The sequence below is a fragment of the Salvia miltiorrhiza genome, chromosome 7 (genome assembly GCF_028751815.1).
Source record: "Salvia miltiorrhiza cultivar Shanhuang (shh) chromosome 7, IMPLAD_Smil_shh, whole genome shotgun sequence".
NCBI classification, from domain to species: domain Eukaryota; kingdom Viridiplantae; phylum Streptophyta; class Magnoliopsida; order Lamiales; family Lamiaceae; genus Salvia; species Salvia miltiorrhiza.
In genome coordinates this window covers 34,471,006-34,491,566 of record NC_080393.1, presented here as the reverse complement: position 1 = coordinate 34,491,566, position 20,561 = coordinate 34,471,006, and the positions used below count along the sequence as shown (strand labels likewise).

General features: G+C 35.2%; 1 protein-coding gene across 2 annotated transcripts; it reads left to right on the top strand.

Moving 5' to 3' along the window:
- The first annotated feature begins 13,642 nt into the window (after positions 1-13,642).
- Positions 13,643-18,609, top strand: LOC130996148 (alpha,alpha-trehalose-phosphate synthase [UDP-forming] 6). 2 transcript variants are annotated; one of them, XM_057921655.1, is made up of 5 exons: positions 13,643-14,017; positions 14,137-14,200; positions 14,329-16,538; positions 16,610-16,883; positions 18,162-18,609. In XM_057921655.1, the coding sequence occupies exons 3-5, from the start codon at positions 14,530-14,532 to the stop codon at positions 18,450-18,452; spliced, it is 2,574 nt and encodes an 857-aa protein (XP_057777638.1). In that variant the 5' UTR covers positions 13,643-14,017; positions 14,137-14,200; positions 14,329-14,529; the 3' UTR covers positions 18,453-18,609. The 2 variants fall into 2 exon arrangements, with proteins under 2 accessions (XP_057777638.1, XP_057777637.1); XM_057921654.1 differs by having other exon boundaries at positions 14,137-16,538.
- The last annotated feature ends 1,952 nt before the right edge of the window (positions 18,610-20,561 follow it).

Genomic DNA, 20,561 nt, shown 5'->3' with positions numbered 1-20,561 from the left:
ATTTTCTTTTTTAATATGATATTGCCGAAAAAAATCAAATATGTGAGGGAACAAAGAAAGCAACAACTTAAATTAAATTGACGTAAAGATTTAGTTGAACCAATTTTCCATAAATACAAAGATTCGTAAGATATGTAATATATCTTAATTGTAGGCATAAGCAGTTACTATATAGGACAATTACTAACATATCCTTTTGAAATTAAAACACAACAAAAAATTCGCATCAATGTGATCCGTTGGATCCACTAATTTTAATGATTAGGATTGATTCTTCATTCTCTCTACATTTAGCATTCTTTTTTGATCCATTCCCTATATATATATATATATATATATATATATATATATATATATATTTGTTTTAAATTTTATAGGTACTAGTAAAAAAAATGTGCCTTTACGTGTAAATCAATGTCATTTTTCTTATAAAATATTACTCATAATCTACGATTAAATTAAATTTGAAATTATACTATATGTAAAATCTCAAATATTATCTAAGATACGAACACAAGTATAAATTTGAAATATTACAATCAAGATCAAGTTCCTTTTTGGATCGTTGTTGTTGTATAAAAATAACCATAAAAGTTTAAGGAAGCAATACAATAGCGTCCAGACCCACATGTATCTTGATCTTTCATCGTATTTATAGATGGAAATTGAATAGAGCCGTTGGAGAAAACTCTTCTTTAATTTCGACCTATTGACCGTTGAAAAATTTCTCGTTGGATTGCTTTTGAAATATCGCTACCGAGTCTGCAACTTTGTGCTGTGAACTTTGCAACTTCGGATTTCCTTTTTGTTGTATGTCATGTACAAATAATCTGTATTGGATCCACAGTTTGTGGACAGTAAATCAGCTACAAATTTTTGATCAGCTGCTTCCTTATTACTCAGTTGAATTTGCACATACGCCAAGTCTTCTGAGTTTGTTGAGTCTTTTAAGCCGAATCTTCTTTATCAGTTGGTTCCTCTAGATCTTGACTTCGGCTGGAACTCCTTCTTTAGCTGCGACTCCATCTTCAGAAAACCTTTTTCTCAAATGGGATAAACACGTCATCTGGAATACCAAGTACTTCTTCATAGTATCTATTAAAATTTTTGTCTCATAGACTTAGATTTTAGCATGTTGCACTCTAGTTGGTATTTTCCAAATCTATGCAAAAACTCATAAACACTTAGTCTTATCAGTGAGACGGGTTCGACCCGCACCCTAACCCAACGCCTTGATCCGCGCCCCCTCCCCACCCTAAATCCTAATATCAACAGCCATTTCGTCCCCTCCAATTTTCTTTCTCTTCCCCCTCTTCTCGCGATTTTCTCCCTCCTTCACCAGTGTGCTCTTCGGCGTCGCCAACTCCACCAGAAACAGTGCAGATGTACCAGATGTGGTGGTTCACGACCGGGCCCTAGTTCTCATCATCGAAATTTGTTCTCCAAGGTTTCAGAGGCCCTGGATTTCTCCAGCGCCAATATATGCCCCAGGGTGAGGTAGGAGAGGATTATGAGGGGGCGTTTACTTTGAAGGATTAGCCTTGATAGATAAAAATAGTAAGTCTAATCCCTTATTTAGCTTGTTGGATTGAAACTTTGGGATATCCCAATGCCCTTGATTATTTTTATCATTTAAGCTAATTTTGCTTGATTCTTATCTCATCAAAAGGGTGGGATTGAAATAATCCTACTTTTGAGGATAAAAATACTCAATCATGCAAAGTAAACGCCCCCTAAATGATTGGATCCAAGAGCTTCAACTGAATCCCTGGTGCCAAGGCAGCCATAATCTGCTTTCTTGAATAGGGGAATGATTGGATCCAAGAAATGGGAATTGAGGTATTTTTCCCTTTTATTTAAGTTGTGAAGGTGGATTGCATAAGCGATGCTATGATGCTCGATTGGAGACCTCACCGTTCCGACAAGGCAGCCTGGGTTCACTATTGTTGCTGCTCGAATTCTTCTTCCCTATTTCTTTTATTTTCTATTGCATACTTTTAATTATCTAGTCAAGTAATTATCGTCGTAAGAAAAAAATAATTATTCATATGAAGAAATGTACTCCCCCCGTCCCAACTTTTAATATCCAACTTTCCTTTTTTGACCGTCTCATATTTTAGTACTTTCCCATGAGCGAAGAAGTCGAATGCAATTGGTCCTGAGACTTTTTCACGTCCGTATGCAGAGCTACAATTTGCCCTACTTCTTTTACCTTAGGCTCTGCATACTCACTCCCATATGCCCCCTTCATCTCTCCCTCTCCCTCTCCCTCTTTCTCTTACTCTTTCTCATCATCTCCCTCAGCTCCTTCATCCTCCTCCATCCAAGGCCAATCTGCTCAAACTCATCTCGAATATTCTCATGAGCAATTGGCAGGACCAGAAACGGAACTGGGTATCGGTTGTTCCTCCAAAACTCCTCCCATCAGTCATCTATTATTTTGATGATGCCAAAAAGAGGGAAAGTGGAAAGAAGAAGCCGATATGAAAAGAGATTGAAGATGATGAAGCAGTAGGATCACCAGAAGATCAAGGAAGAGGACAACAGAGAGCAAGAGCGAAAGAGCAAGCACCGGAACAAAAAGACGAAGATGGAGATCAACACCAACTGAAGACTGATGGAGAGCAAGAGCACAAACCTTAGTTTATGTTTGTCCTTATGTTTTTAGCTTTTCTGTATCTGCCTTGTGCAGTGTATGCTCTTTTGAAATTGATATCTAATCAACCTCTCAAAGATTATACTCCCTCCGTTTACAAATTAAAGCCCCATTTGAGGGTGGGCACATAGACTAAGAAAGCTGAAAAAGGTGTTGTGGATGAAATATAAGGGTAGTTGACTAAAGTGATAAAGTAGTTGACTAAAGTGTTAAAGGTGTTGTGTGGTGGGTCCACTGGTGATAAAGTGTAATAAATATAGAATATAAAAATGATAAAGTTGTTGTAAGGTGGGTCCATTAGTGGCAAAGGGTAGTAAATATAGTAAAAGAAGAAGAGTAAAAAGGTACATAAGGCACAATAGGGCTTTAATTGGTGGACAAAATTTTAAGTGCAAGTAGGGCTTTAATTCGTGGACGGAGGGAGTATAAGAAAAGAATTGTTCCATCAACCTGATGACAACAACTCTTTGTCCAGGCTCTGTGTTTATTTTCTCAAGTCATTTGCATGCATATGCTCTGATGCCTGTTTTTGAAGTTGTGTGTTTGTTTGAGTTGTAATATGTTCAGTTACTAGGTTGCTTTGACTGCAGGTTATAGGATTATAATGTTCAAGGGGAACTGATATAACTCCCTTTGAAACCTGTTTCAGTCTCTTTACCTTCATAACTTTTGTGAGGTTTTGACATCATCAAAAAGGGGGAAATTGTTGGAAATTGAAGAAATATCATATTCCAGTTTTGATGATCCCAAAACTCTTAGATTTATTTTCTCTAAACTAGACTTCTTGTTTGAACTCAACTGTTAGAGTTCAATCTTTTAGCTAGAATGTAGGTAACTGGCAGCTGAAGTTTCTCAATGATGAAGACCAAAGAAACTGAAGACGTTGAAGATCAAAGCTCGACTGAAGACTGAACAACTGAGGAAAGATACTGGTGATACAAAGGACAACTTAACTGAAGTCAACGACTTGTCAAGCAAAGGACAAAACATTAAATGCAGCAGATATAAAGATCGTCATTTCCAGTACACCAACTTTCCTTTTTGGTGCTAAAGTACAAACGCATCATGCTCCTAGGACAAAGAGGACACAAACTCTTAACCAATCAGGTGCCAAGCACATTGAAGCCTCAGCCCAGAGCACGGAATGTCTCACAATGACAGAAATCCTAAAGACCATCTCTCCAACGGATATATTCGGGACTTCACCTATAAATAGAGCTCAAGGAACACCTTCAATTGCGGGGACTGATTCAAAGACATACGCTGAAGGTCTATCAAATTCATGAGCTAGCATTTCCATAGATAGAATTTCGAATCGAAAAAGAGAGTAATCAATTGTTGTAAAATTAGTATAGCTGATTATCTAAACTCTCTTAGTGATCTAGGCATTTCTTGTTTTATCTTTAGCCTATAACAGATTACTTGAGAGCATGTTCTCAGTAGTCTTAGTTGGAAGAGTCCAAACCCCTTTTCAACCGAGAGAAAAGAGTATTTGAGTGGTTGTTTAGTACCAGGTAAACTAAACAGTTAGGTTCCTTAGCACCCGGTAAGCCAATAGTGGTTGTTTAGTACCAGGAAAACTAAACAGATCGGTTCTTTGGCACCTGGTAAGCCAAGAGAGAAATCCAACTCAGAGTGGGTTGGTAGGTTTGCTGTGCACCTATATGCATTAGACCAGAGTGTTTGTCAGACTAATCATCTAGCCGTTGAATAAGAATGTTGTTTCTGAACCACGTAAAAATTTTTGTGTTCTTTACTTGCTTTCAATTATTCCTTATTTGTGTTAAAACTGTCTTCAACTGAACTGGATTAACTGAAAATTGTAACTAAGGATTTTACCAGTGACAAACTTTTTTTAAAGGCTATTCGCACTAAGTTTAAATTTCGCTGCCGAGTTATAAATCTTGCTGATGATTCAACTGATAGTCAGCGAGATCAATAACTCTACTCTGTTTACAAACTTTAGACTGAAGCCTTACGTGGATATCAGTTAAAGCCCAGTGCTCAACTGATGTCAAAACTATTGAAGTCTTTTAGTATCAGTCTACAACTTATTTCCAACTAAAATTTGGTTAAGTTTATTTTGTTTTGCCAAAAATAGCCTAAAGGTGTATTCCCCCCTCCTAATACACTTGTTTAGTCAACCCTCCGGGACCCAACACTTATTTATCCACAATTATTTAACAAAACTATTAATGTGAGGCTCTTTCTCCACTATCAATAAGCTAAATAATTTTTTATTAAAACTCGTGCCATAAGCACTTATACATATTTATGGGGGGCAAATGGAGTATTTTGATATATTGTTTTTCTTCTAAATTATATGAAGATCATGGTACCTATTATTATACATATGTAAATTCTCCTGTCACCTGTTAGGGCGGTCGTACAATGTGGTGTAGGTCAATCCGTGTCTGTCTCGGTCCTCTCCATCCATCTGTCAAAATTTTTTTGTTATTAAAAGTATTATTTGTATGCATTATGTATTATTTATATTTACTTTTATAGAAATTAAGTATCAATTTTTTTTATAAAAAATATTATTTGTGAAGTAGTATCATTTGATTATTGTTAAGAAAAATATCATATTTTATGTGCATGATTTCATTTGTTATTGATAATTGTGTCATTTATTATTAAAAAAATATTATTTGTTGTTAGTAAAAGTATCATTTATGTATAGTAACTAAATGAAGCAGTGTTGGGCGATGAAGGGGCGGGGCAGGCAAGGATTGACCAGGCATGCATGGTGAAGGAGACTTGATAGGAGACCAACTCTTATAAAAATATATATACATATATATTACTCCCTCCATCCCAACTAACTTGATCAATATTTCTTTTTAGGTCGTCCCAACTAAGCTGATCAATTTTTTTGTATAGAATAAATATAAACAATCAAACATGTAATCACTTATTCATTTGATTACCAAACACACTTAAAACACTAGTTTCTTAAATCTCATGCCCAAAAGAAGTTGACTAACTTAGTTGGGACGGAGGGAGTAATAGATTTCATGGATTTGATTAATTTATTCATGTTTTCTTATTTTTCACTCTCTTTATATATATTGTTATGCTAAAAAATAGTAACAAGTTTGACGGAAAGTGAAAAGAATGTGAGAATGGTTTGAAACTTTGGGGTTTCGTATTAACTTGATTTGCTTGTATGTGTGTAGTATAATGTTCGTAGATTGTAACGTTTACAATGAGACTTTACATGAATTTATAGACTAACATATTGAGAATCCTAGTAGGAATAAGACTTTGTTTGTGATTGAATAGAACTAAAACTCTTCGAGTTGGTCTTGTTTTTAATTTAATCTCCAACTTCATTGGATCTTTAACCGCTTTAGGATAACGGTAAATCCTGCATAATTAGGATTGTCAGGGCAACGCTGTCAACGGTCGAATTTAGTTAGATTTGCCTTAATTCGTTAGCTTTTAACTTCGTTCTTCGTGGATGCATACTTTTATTCTCATAATATATAATTAAAAACAACTATTATATACATAATATGTAAAGTAATGATACCATATATAGATATTTATAATTGCATTATATCATAATTTACACATGTTGTCTGTAATTTAATACATATAAATAAAAAATATTAATAACATGTATAGTATTTTATCAAATATTTTTCCCAGCTTAATTGTTTGGTCGTTTAAAGCCTAACTTGAGTGTCGGGGTTCGAAACCCACCCCACGCTGCTGCAGTTTGAAGAGCATTTCAGAGCTTATGTTTTTGTTTTGAACTGTCCTAATTCAGCAATCACCAATTTTTATATATAAAATATACTCATTTCGTCCCATTATCATAGACTCATTTTTTTAGGACGTCTCATTAGAATAGGCTCGTTTGTATTTTGAATAAAAAAATATTTAATTGGTGCGGACACACCACTTTTTTCCTAAAAAATACTTCATCCGTCCCATTACAAATGTCTCATTACTTTTGTGCATGGAGATTAAGAAATATTAGATATAAAGAGAGAATATGTTGTCAAAAAATGAATGAAACATTTGTAATGTGTCACATCCCAATTCTTGAAACAATAACTATAACTGGGGTACGACTCATCATTTAAAATGAACAAGGGAAAAACCTTGTGAAATCCGAATAAAAGGGATAACAATTGGGCTTAGCCCCTTTGGATGAAGAAAGACATGTATTCAAGTGATACAAATCAATCAACAAACACAATAACTTCAGGATCACAAGTTTAGTGTCATGCTTCAGATAACCAACATTTATAGAATGAAATACTTGTGAATTTAAAAGTCTCTACTCAACAAAAGATGTCGTTTAGAGTCACAGCATAAAGGTCTTAAGTTAAGGAAAACTAAAGACATATACTGGCTAGTTCTACAACGGAAGTCAAAATAAGGAGTTGAACTCTAGCCTCAGCTCATCCCGTCAGCACCAGCCATTAACCTGAAAAATATTTGAAGATTTTTGGGCTAAGTACTAATGTACTTAGTGGGCTGCAACTTTTGAAACATTTCATAATCTGAAGAACAGTTTATCCAATCATACTGACATGACTTAGAAGGTTTTGAAGTGAAATAATTTCTAAGCATGTTAAAACATTTCATATAATACTTAATTATTTTGCGCGCGTTTGCACACTCCATTCTGTTACTCGCTATGATCCCGGACCATTTAGTCACCGACGGATCTCTGTCTCCCGCTGACTTGAACTGAGGGCGTAACCTAGCCAAGTAAAATAAACCTCGGAAATTAATCCATACAGGCCTATCATAACTATGCTCCGGAACACATCCCGTTGAGCACCCTTATAACGCCTCTGGTTAGTGCCCGATGGAGATCAACCCACCGAGTCAGGCTAACAAGTGTACACAATTCTTAAATAACGTGTTAGGCTATAAGAGAACCTCAATTGATTCGTTGTGGCGAGCCTTAAACATGGTAGAGTGCATAAAAATACTTTATTGGATAAACAGTTTATATTTCATGAACATTTAAGCTCATTAGCTCAATCATACATTTGGAAAATAAGCCCACCTGAATAGGCAAAACCTGTCGTTTAACTTAATCTCTGAATCGGAATAGCAGTGCTAATCCTCCTGATGTTCAAGGCCTACAAGAAATCTATTCTCAATAGGTCACTTTAAATCTAAACTCAAGTCACTGTAAAGTGCTTAACATTCTATGATTCACTTAGCCGGATTTTCAAAATTTAATGAATAAATAATTGAAAACATTTCTCTTGAGTTAAGAACACCAACAATATTCTTACTCATCTTTCTTTTGTAATTGGAATTATAAAACCAATTAAATCATGATGCAATGCATGACTCATTTCATACTTAAAATGCACAAGTGTTCTACTCCGTTCTGCTCTGCTATCTAGCTCTGCTTTGCAAATCTAGCTCTGCTCTGCGATCTAGCTCTACTCTGCATTCTAGCTCTACTCTGCAATCTAGCTCCGCTCTTCAGCTCTGCTAGTCAGCTCTGCTCTTCAGCTCTGCCGGTCAGCTCTGCTCTTCAGCTCTGTCGGTCAGCTCTGGCCTCCGAGCTCTGCAATCCAACTCTGGCCTCCGAGCTCTGCTATCCAGCTCTGGCCTCCGAGCTCTGCAATCCAGCTTTGCACTCTCGCTACTATGCTCTGCACTCTCGCTACTATGCTCTGCACTCATCTCCCTACTCTGCTCTTCACCCCCAACCTCTAAACATCCGCCGACTCTCTCTGTTTCTCAGCCTACCAGTACAGCTCACGCTGATCTCCTCCTTGGCAACGGTGAAGCGCCGTCACCTCCCTCTGTTTCCAGCGACCGCAGCAAGCCACGGCCGCTACCTTCACTCTCATCTCCTCCAATTCCCCAATTCAGCCACCATTCAACCCACCCTCTCCCTTAACTCCGACGACCCACCCACACAGTTAACTCCACAAAACAAACATGCTCAAGACACGAAACTAAAGCAGCACAAAATCAAGACTCTACCTTTATCTATTCTTTCAAAAGTTATGCAGCTAAAATACATATAAACACACAAAAACATGAACATGAATTTGCGTTTCTTAAACGAAAAGTGAAGTGAAGTAGTAGAGGAGTTAAAGGTGAAACCTTGGCTTGAATTTGCTGGGCTGCTGTGTGAATCAAGAATGAGCTATGGTTGCTGTTCTTGAATTCGTTGGGCTGCTGTCCTTGAAGCTCAGTCCGGGTGTTGGAACGAGAGAGAGAAAGTGAGAGAATTGAGAGAGAATGATTTGGGCGCAGCAGCGGATGAGATATTAGAGAAGAGGGGGAATAGTGAGGCGGTTGTGGTGGAGAAAAATATCTTGAATCAAAGATGGGTTGGGCTTGATGTGAAGATGGGTTGGGCTCTCATTTATTTTACTCAAATGTAAATAAAACATAAGGCCCAATATGAAAAAAAATTCACATACATTGATGCTTGAATGCTTAATTAAATAAATATGCAATGCATATAAATTTAATAACTAAATTTGCAAATGCTTTTGTAAATCATTTTTGTTGGAATTAATATAAATTCTTTTTCTCAATCCGGCGTGAATCATCTTAAATCTAAGTTCAAAATTATTCTAAACTTAGCTCGAGGAAACGGGGTATTACATAATGGGACATCTCATTATGAAAAATGAGACATTTGTAATGAAAGTGAAACAAAGGGAATAAGTTTTTTAATCTCTCTATCTAAAAAAATGAGCTTATTAGAGTGGAACGAATCGAGTAATATATTAATAAAATAACAAATCTATCTATTATTAAATAGAATACATATTGAAGACCTCTCCTTCATTCTCTATCCTATGTGGCACTCCCACAAATTAGTATTTTGATCATTCTCAATTCTATATTATATGGCATTTTTACATCTTTTCTTCATCCATCCCACATTGAAATTTTTCTAAACTCCATCAATTCATAATCTATATAAAAGGCTCAATCTTCATGTAGACAATAGGCCATCTATTTTTTCCACATTGATATTATATTTAATCATTGGAAAATATAGATAAAGAAATACTTATAATATGTATTTCAAATAAATGGTTTTCCACATGTTTTTATAACTGCAATAGATTTTCACACTAAACTTCATAATTAAAAATCTAAAAAGTTGAAATTAAATTTCAATATTTGCAAACTAAATAAAAGTATAGATGTTTTTGAAATATATAGGTTCTTAAACTGAACTTGGTTAAAGTAAATAAAATGGTCGTTAGATATATTTTAAATAAATAAGTAATTTAATTTAATTTGGTCATATAAAATAAAGAAAATGATAATAAGATATATATTAAATAAATAAGTTCTTCAATTTAATTTTATCATGTATATAATTTGAAATAATCCTCATTTTCACATTAAACTCATAACCAAAATAAAAGGCTTAATTTTCATTCATATTTTAGCCTTTTATCATTCTCACATTAATATTCTATTGAACTTAATCGTTGAAGATCTAGATAAAGAAATACTTAAATTATGTATTTCAAGCACATAGTTTTTCATATTTTTTTTTATAATTGCAATAGTTTTCCACATTCAATTGAATTTGGCTATATAAAATAAATAAAATGATACTTGAATATAGTTTAAATAAATAGGCTATTCAATTTAATTTGGTCATATGAAATAAAGAAAATAATACTAAGATATATATTAATTAAATAAGTTCTTCAAATTAATTTGAAATAAATCCTCATTTCCAAATAATCTCATAATAATCTAGATAAAACACTTAATCTCCATTCATATATATATTAGCCTTTCATCATTTGAATTTTGGTTGAGATGGATGATCAACTAAGGTAACAAATTATATATCTTAATAAAAGGCTTAATCTTTATTCATGTATTAGCTTATCATCGTTCCCACATTGGTATTTTGTCATTCATGCATTGATCTTTATTGAACTTCACCATTAAAAATATGGGATTATAGCCAAAACACCGGAACATCCGCCGGGACATCCATCCCTTAGCAACACCACCACAGTTTAACACTGGCGAGCCCACCAAAGATAAAACACACCACAGAAACAAAGAGATCCACAAATAACAACAACAAAAATAAAAAAATAGAATCTTTTAATTGTTGAGAGAAAAAGAGGAGAGGGATGAAGAAAAAAAGCCCTAATTTGCGGCGAGCCCTAATTTCTGAAAAAAAAAAAAAAAAAACAGAGGAGAGGTGAGGTAGCCGGCGGGCGGAGGCAGGAGGGCGGCGGCAGCACAAAGGGCGAAGGCGGGAGGGCGACGGCTATGATGCAAGAGGAGTGACAGGCGGGGGAAGTGGTGTTAGGTGAGAGGCGCTGGCGTCGCCGGAAAGAGGAGCCGCGGCGGCAGCTGAATTCTTGGGGGAGAGCTAGGGCTCGAAATTTGTAGAAGAGGGTAGCTAAATTGAGAATTTGAGAAAGGTGAAGGGAGAGAAAGAACAAAACAAGGAGAAAAGGGGGCGTGGCTCACCGGATTCAGGTGCGGCTGACGCCGCCGGAGAGGGATGGTGACAGAATTTTATGGAAATAGAGAGGGTGAGAGTGTGTGCTGGTGTGTGTGTGTGCGTGTTGTGTGTGAGAAATAGAGAGGGTGAGAGAGTAGGGTGAAGGGGTGAGTTTATTTTAGTGAATTAATTAGGATGATGTTTAATTAACTAATCAAACCCTAAATTTTTCCTAAAAAGGAAATGGGACAAACCAAAAAGGAAAGTGGGACAAGATTATTGGGACGGAGGAAGTACAAAATATTATTTTCATTATTCTAGAAAAAAATTAACATTTAATTGACGAATATAATTGTAATTAATATATTCCCTTTGTTCCCTCGAATATATATATTCCCCTTTGTCCCACATCAAATGACCCAATTTTTATTTTGGGTTGTCCCATTTCAAATGAACCAAACCAAATTTAGAAATAAAATTAGACATTTAACACTACTTTTTTTGTTGTCCCACCACCACTTCACACCTTTATCATACATTTTTTAATCTTTGTGTTCAATTATTTTGAATAATTTAAAGCGGGACGGAATGAGTAATATGAACTCTATAACATGAAGTTAAATTAATTAAAAAATAATTATATTATACAAAAATAATATAAATAATTTGAATCATAATTTAAATTTCCGTCGAATTTCGAGTTATACACTAGTACGTATATAAAAGTGAGAGTATATCTTTTGTAGGACGGAAACCAAACTGAGGAAGTAAAATGTATATTTAGAAATAGACGCGCATAATTCTGTGTGAGTGATTAAGATGTATCAACATTAATTTTGGATATTTAAATTACACTTAGGCCCCTCGATTTAATAGACTTGTGTTTGATTTTAAACTAGTTCAGATATGGACCCAACAAGAAGAAGGAAAATAAAATAAACGTTAATTAAATTCGTATTGATTGAGCCATTGAATAATTGATATAGAATAAATTCGTACCCAAACACTAATGCAATGTTTTTGGCCACGTATGCAAAATTTTGAACTTGTGAAATTGCAATGTGCCAAACTCCTATTTAAGGCTGCTACACCCTATCAAACTAGTTGGCGTGAAATATTCTTGCACATAAATAACACGTGGAGAATTAATCAAATTCATTATTAATTAATACTTTCATCTACTTACTTCTATTACATCGTGACAATATGAACTTTTGGGAGAGAAATATGCGGAGAAATCCGATTAAATTGTGAAATTGAGAGTTCTTCTCGAATATGAATGTCAATGACTCAATGGGGTCCTAATCACATGTTAAACTCAATCCTATTGGCTACTATCTACAATAAATATGCTTCTGTTTCAAAAATTTTCCGACAGATAAATATTGCATTCTATTCCTTTTCTTGTAAAGTAAGAATTCAACATTCTGTTTAGCAAGTGGTTGGTTATTATAAGAGTTGTATTTATCTTAAGAATATTCTATTAGATGTATGAAATTACTGTATTCATAATAAACTTTATTGTATTAAAAATTTAAGAATTAAAAATTATTTCTTTAGAAATTCAAATCCTAAATATTACATTCATCCATAAAAATAATGCATTAGGGCGCCATATATTTTCATGATTGAATGATTGAAAATATTGTTTCATTCTCATTTTAAATAAAGATTATTATTTGAACCTCTTCTTATAAATATATATTTAAGATTAAGTGAAAATGACTACCTTTTTATGCAAATCACATTATATAGTCTAATAAAAAATAATGTCAGAAGAGTAAAATTAAAATATTTTAATGAATCACTTCAGTTGTGAATATATTTTAAGAGAATGTCTTGAAATATTTATGAGCAGTCATACAAATATTAACAATTGAATAATTTATAATAAAATATGTGAAATAATATGCTCCATTTGTCTCTGAAACATTTGTCTAAGGAGAAGCGGTACAAATTTAAAAAAAAAAATAGTTGTATATTTGACGAGTGGAGAAGTGGTTCTACAAATTAGAAAAAGTGTTGATAGTGACTAATAAACCAATTAAAATCAAAAGAAGTGGATCCATTAATGTCAATGAGTGTAAATATATAGAAATTATAAGGATAATAGTTAGTTAAATTATTTTCAAAAATAAATGAGAAAGAAGTACTAATATTTGTTATTTCAAACTATCTAATTAGTAGAATACTTGAGTTTGCGATTCCATCAATATTTAAACAGCGTCACACTTGTCACATAAATATTGACTATTTTATACCATTTGTGATTTATTGTACATAATTAATAACTCTAAATTCTATTTGTCCAAAAATAACAACAACAATATCAACGAAAACAATAACAAATACTATTTCAATGATATCAAAACATAAACATGGAAAATGAAAAACATTGGGACATTCAAGAAGAATTTAAATTGTTACTAGTTTTCTTGATTTTCTCTCCCCATTTGACTAATAAAAGGAGGAATCTAAGCTGTCTAATATGCAACAATGGACCACTTTGCCAGCTATTTACTGTAATTATTTTAAGTTATCCTTGCAGTTATCCATTAGTGCCATGAGATAGGTAGACAAAACTCCAAAGTCCAAGCACATAAAAAAATAAAAATCAAATTTTTATTGTTTTGCTCTCATCAGTTGCACTGTGCTATGTTTCCAGTGTATATAAGAAGCTTTTGATGCACCTCCACTACAAATAAAGATAACAAAAAAGAAACAGTTTTGAGCACTCAGCTCTTCTCCTTTTTCACATTTTTCCCTTTTTCCATAGACTAGGGTTTTTCCCCACTTTTATTTTCTTGTTTTATTTCAACTTAATTTGGATGAACTGGTTCTTGAAATATCTTCAGTTGTTAGTCCCTTGCTATTCTTTGTCACATCTTTATGTGGGCTCTTGCTGTTTACTCATAACAGATGAGGTATTATCTTCTACTTGTCCCTTTTTATGGTTATCTGTTTTGTGATCTGAAATTTATTCTATTTCTTGAATTATATATTTCTATTTGTTTGACATCAATTTTTTACTTTTGTTTTGCAGCCTGTAGCTTGATTGGATCCTCACAAAGTCAAATCTTGAGCGCACCCTTTTTGATCTTATCTTGGTAGGCATACAATTGAACCTTATCTCTTGCTCTATGTTAAAAGAGAGTTTTTATCTTGGATGTTAGCTGATTGTTCAGTTTCAAGCATAATTTCACTCTGAAGAAGGGGTCTTTTTTTTTTGTTCTAGGGACTGGTTTTGAGAAATTAAGGCTTGAGGTTGTTAGGGTGGTGCGAGAGAGAGAGAGAAGAGGGAGAGTGCACACCGTTTCAAGCAAAATTTCACTCTCAGAAGGGGTCTTTTTTTTTTTTTCCTTGGATACTGGTTTTGAGAAAATAAGAAATAAGGTTTGAGGTGGTTGAGGTAGTGCTCTGAGAGAGAGAGAGAGAGATGGTGTCTAGATCATACTCAAATTTGTTAGAGCTAGCTTCTGGGGAAGCTCCATCACCATCTTTTAGCCGTATGAGCCGGCGTATCCCTCGTATTATGACAGTAGCTGGGATAATGTCTGATATTGATGATGATGGTTCGGACAGTGTATCCTCGGATCCATCATCTTCATCTTCTCAAAAGGATAGGATAATTATTGTGGCCAATCAGTTGCCTATAAAGGTGCACAAGAAAACAGATAATAGTAAAGGTTGGACTTTTAGCTGGGATGATAATTCTCTTTATCTCCAACTAAAAGATTGTTTAGGAGATGAAGACACTGAGTTCATTTATGTGGGGTGTCTCAAGGAAGAAATTCACCCCAATGACCAAGATGAGGTCTCTCAGATACTCCTCGAGACGTTCAAGTGCATCCCGACCTTTTTGCCACCTGATCTGTATAGCAGGTACTACCATGGGTTCTGCAAACAGCAGCTATGGCCTTTGTTCCACTATATGTTACCTCTCTCGCCTGATCTTGGTGGTAGATTTAACCGCTCGTCGTGGCAGGCTTATGTATCGGTGAACAAGATTTTCGCTGACAGGATCATGGAAGTGATTAATCCGGAAGATGACTATGTTTGGGTTCACGATTATCATCTGATGGTACTGCCTACTTTCTTGAGGAAGAGGTTTAATCGGGTGAAGCTTGGCTTTTTCCTGCACAGTCCGTTTCCATCTTCGGAGATTTATAAAACTTTACCAATAAGAGAGGAGATTCTGCGAGGTCTGCTTAATTCTGACTTGATTGGTTTTCACACATTTGATTATGCCAGGCATTTCCTCTCCTGCTGTAGTCGAATGTTGGGGATTTCATATGAGTCGAAGAGGGGTTACATAGGCCTCGATTATTATGGGCGCACTGTTAGTATCAAGATTCTTCCTGTTGGCATTCATATGGGCCAGCTTCAATCAGTTTTGAGCCTTCCAGAGACAGAGGCGAAGGTAGCAGAGCTCGTTAAGCAATTTTCAGGGCAGGGACGTACAATGTTACTTGGGGTTGATGACATGGATATTTTTAAGGGCATCAGCTTAAAGTTATTAGCGATGGAGCAGCTCCTACTGCAGCACCCCGAAAAGAAAGGAAAGGTTGTTTTAGTTCAGATAGCTCTTCCTGCTCGGGGTAAGGGAAAAGACGTCAAAGAAGTGCAGGATGAGACATACGCAACGGTAAAGCGGATAAATGAGACATTTGGAGAACCTGGATATGATCCGGTCATCCTAATTGATCAGCCGCCTAAATTTTACGAAAGAGTTGCTTATTACGTTGCTGCTGAATGTTGTTTGGTTACTGCAGTTAGGGACGGGATGAATCTTATACCATATGAGTACGTTATCAGTCGGCAAGGCAATGAGAGATTGGATAAGATATTGGGACCTGAAGCATCCACCCCAAAAAAGAGCATGCTTGTTGTATCCGAGTTTATTGGATGTTCACCATCTCTAAGTGGAGCGATTCGAGTCAACCCATGGAATATTGATGTGGTGGCAGAGGCAATGGAATCAGCCATTGTAATGGCGGAGCCAGAAAAACAACTGAGGCACGAAAAACACTATAAGTATGTGAGCACACACGATGTCTCGTATTGGGGTAAAAGCTTCTTGCAAGATCTCGAAAGGACTTGTAAGGATCACGTGCGACGCAGATGCTGGGGTATTGGATTTGGCTTGAGCTTTAGGGTCGTTGCCCTCGATCCTAATTTCAGGAAACTGGCTATGGAGCACATAGTTTCGGCCTACAAGAGGACTACAACTAGAGCTATTCTTCTCGACTATGATGGAACTCTAATGCCTCAAAATTCAATCGACAAGAAACCAAGCTCAAAAACACTAGATATTTTAAATAGTTTATGCAGAGACAAGAATAATGTGGTTTTTATTGTAAGTTCTAGGCCGCGTGACAAGCTTGATGCATGGTTTTCGTCATGTGAAAAGCTGGGAATTGCAGCTGAGCATGGATATTTTATGAGGTATATAAGTTCAATTTGTTTAGTGTTGTGTATGGCATGATATCACTTAAATTGGTAATTGGTCTTTCCAGGATGAAGCGAGACGAAGAATGGGAAACCAGTATTCCGGCAGTAGAATGCAACTGGAAGCAAATAGCAGAGCCAGTAATGCAACTGTATACTGAGACAACTGATGGATCAATGATTGAACTCAAGGAAACATCAATGGGTTGGTGTTATGAGGATGCTGATCCCGATTTTGGATCCTGCCAAGCTAAAGAACTTCTTGATCACCTGGAGAGTGTGCTCGCTAATGAACCTGTTACAGTCAAGAGCGATTCAAATTGTGTTGAAGTTAAGCCTCAGGTAGTCTATCTTTTCTCTCAGAACCAACCCAACATTTTCTTCTTGATGATAGAAAAACTACTTCTTTCTTACTCAACTTATCTGGTAGTAGGTCTAGTAAGCTGCTAAACAAGAATTTAGGTTACATGTCTTCTTTAGGCTATTATATCAATTTACATGATATAGTCTTTCATAATGTTCGGAGGCACGTAATCTAGGCATAGACCATTTTTATCTGTACTTTGATATCATTTGTTATGTTCCTTGTTTCAGACAGTTGGTATGAAATTCTGCTAATCATTGCTGAATATTTCTGGCTGGAGGAGATATACATCTTCTACATAATAATAAAAGTCTGCGCTGTGACTGATTTTTGTGTTGAAAGTTGAAAGTTTGAAACTATTTATGACTTTATGAAATGTTACATAAGTAGGTGGTGTTTAGCCTTGACCCCAAGAGAATAACCTTATTTTGCTTATTTTATTTTAGTGATCACTTGGTAAAATCTTTAGCAGTTGTTAAGAGAGGTAAGAAATTGTTCGTTTAATGATATTATCATTCTCAGTATTAATGTTATACTCCATCCGTCCTATAAAAATAGTCCTAGGAGCTCATGGCATGAGTGTATTGTGAGTGGAGAAAGTGGTTCACATTAGTTGAGTGTATTGTGCCATATGTGGTAGAATATGTAAATAAGTTGATATACTAAGGGTAATATAGCGGCTATAAATGGAATAGACATGTTTTTTGTGGACGCAGGGAGTTGTAAATTTTATGACGTGGAATAGTTTAAATCTATTAGCAATCCTCATTGGTTGAGCTTTTCCGTGCATGCAGTGCAAGGCCATTAAGGCAATCCACAAGTTTCCTTAGCCTCGTAAGGTGTTGATTTCTAACATTTAGAGGGTGTTTGGTTAAAAGCTTATTTTAGAGAGCTTGTAAGCTCTAACAACTCGTAAGATGTTTCAAGAGTTTATAAGTTGTCAAAGTGTTTGAATAATTATAAGTTAGAGTGAAAAAATTTCTAGTTAGAGAGATGGAATTGAATGGGTATAGTAGAGTTTACTATTGTAAATTAATTGTTGCTTATAAGATTATGATAATATAAGTTTGGGTTGAAGAACTTATTTTGTGGCTTATAAGCTATTAGAACATATTTTCACTACTTATAAGCTGTTTAAGAACTTATTTTGCCAAACACTTGTCATGAGCTTATAGTTCCTTAAAACAACTAAAAATTTATAAGTTGTTTAAGGAGCTTATAAACCCTCTTACGATCTTGGTGGGTGACGAATGCAGGGAGTGAGCAAAGGTCTTGTAGCCAAACGGCTGCTGTCTTCGATGCAAGAGAGAGGAATGCTGCCCGATTTTGTGTTGTGCATTGGAGATGATCGGTCTGATGAAGATATGTTCGAGGTGATTAGCAGCTCCACCACGGGTCCGTCCATAGCTCCACTTGCGGAAGTGTTTGCGTGCACGGTGGGCCGCAAACCGAGCAAGGCTAAATACTATTTGGACGACACGGCTGAGATCGTGAGGCTGATGAAGGGATTGGCTTGTGTTTCGGAGCTTATGATACCTATATCGTAAGCATGCTATGCTTCTTTCATCAATTTGTAAATTATAGACTCAAAGAAGTCGTCTTCCCCCTTTTGGTTTGGTCGTTTGAATATTTTCACATCATACGCAAGTTTGCTTAACTCTGGGTGAGCTGTATATATAAGCCTTAGAAATATTCTTATTTTTATCTCTCTCTCTCTCTCATCATGCATTCTCTACTTTTACCTTTTGTCAAGAACCACCAAGAGTTTCTTCAGAAAAATCTTTGTTTTCATCTCTGGTTATTCAACTGTTTATTGTTTGGATTAGTTTTGAAGGTTGTGGAGTTTCCTTGCTTATTTATTTATAATAAAGAGGGTCAATGGCAACCCCTCCCCCCCTCCGTAGTTGAGAGGGAAGTGTGATACCAATTGAATTGAGTTTCGTTGTCTTTTTTAGCTGGTATTTTGTGTGAGGTTAGTTTAGATTATTATGAATCTGACACCTTAATAGAAAATGGTTACAAAAAATTCATTTGAGTTGCGTGTGACGAGTTCAACAAACAAATTTAAGATTTGGAAAAATGAAGGTTCGTTTTTAGTTTAAGCTTTAAACTTTAGAAATACATGAGCTGATAAGAGGTGAAATACAGAAATAGTTGAAAAGGGCCATCTCAGTGATCTCACCAGTCACCATTAGTACAAGTTACAAGTAGTGGATCAGCAAGAAATTTTTATCTGTCAATTTTTTATTATTTTTTTAAAAAGAATTAATGGCTAATTAACTTGTCTAATATTTCAGCTTTGTACTTGTTTTTCTTCGACAAATAACTTTTAGAATGAGCAGAAGCTGGATTGTTGTTAGACTATTATTATTAGTAATCACTCTAATCACTCGGCCATCCAATCTCTTTAATTATCTAATTAATTTATCTCTTTTTCTTATATTACTAATATAATCCTAATCTAATCACATTTAGGAGACTTTACTTTGCAAGATTGATAAAATGCATGATTGAGTATTTTTATTCTCATGAGTTGGATAGTTTCAATTTCACCCTTTCAGTGGGATAAGAACAGAGACGAACGCACGTTGATGACCATGGGGGCACGTGCCCCCACAACTTTTTTTTTTTACTAATTATATATGTATAATGTATATGTTGGAGTATATACTTATTTTCATTCCCCAAAGCCCAACCTAACACATCACACGTGCCTCCTCCCCACTCATTTTTTTCTTTTTTAATTAGTATCCCCAATCCCAAACCCTCAAACAAATTAACGCATTCTGCTCATTACTCAAAGACTAAAGTCAAATAAAGAAATCAAGGGATCAAGGTGCAGTCGGCGCCGCCACAAGTCCCCAACAAATTGCTCTCTCCCTCCTCTTTTCATCCTAATCTCATATAGTCATATTGAAGTTTCGATTTTATCTCAACAGCAGGTATCATAAAATAATCATAGATAAATTTGTAATATATCTTAATCTGATTTCTGATTGTTTATTTCGAAAGTTTTATTTTAATTGCTTCTTTCGAAAATTTTATTTTAATTTTAATTTATTAAATTACATGATTTTGATTTAGGTTTACATGGAAAGATTTTATAAAAGAGCGTTGGAACCACCATTCATTACTAGAAAAAATAATGATAGTGCCAAATCAAGTAGGGACAGTTTCGATGTAAAAGATCTTCCTACAGATCCGGGATTAAGAATTCAGATTTTGGATTATAATCCAAATATTCGAGATGAAGTTCGAAGGGCATACATATCGAGGGGTCCTTGTCAACCATTGAAGCATAATTTTCCTTTTACAACCTTCGGGAAAAAATCAAGGCGTTTCAATTCTAATTGGTTTTCTGAATATGCAAATTGGTTGGAGTATAGTATATCCAAAGATGCTGCATTTTGCCTGTGTTGTTATCTCTTTAAATCAAAATCTGGAGTACAAGCAAATGGAGACTTTGTTGGTGAAGGGTTTAGGAACTGGAAAAAAGGGGAAAAGACTGAAAGAACATGTCGGAGGTCCAAATAGTGCTCACAATAAAGCTTGGGCTATGTGTGAAGCTTTGAAAAATCAGAAACAACATATCCAATATGCATTTGACGAGCAGACAGATCAAAATCGAAGAGATGATTGAATGAGGTTAAATGCAT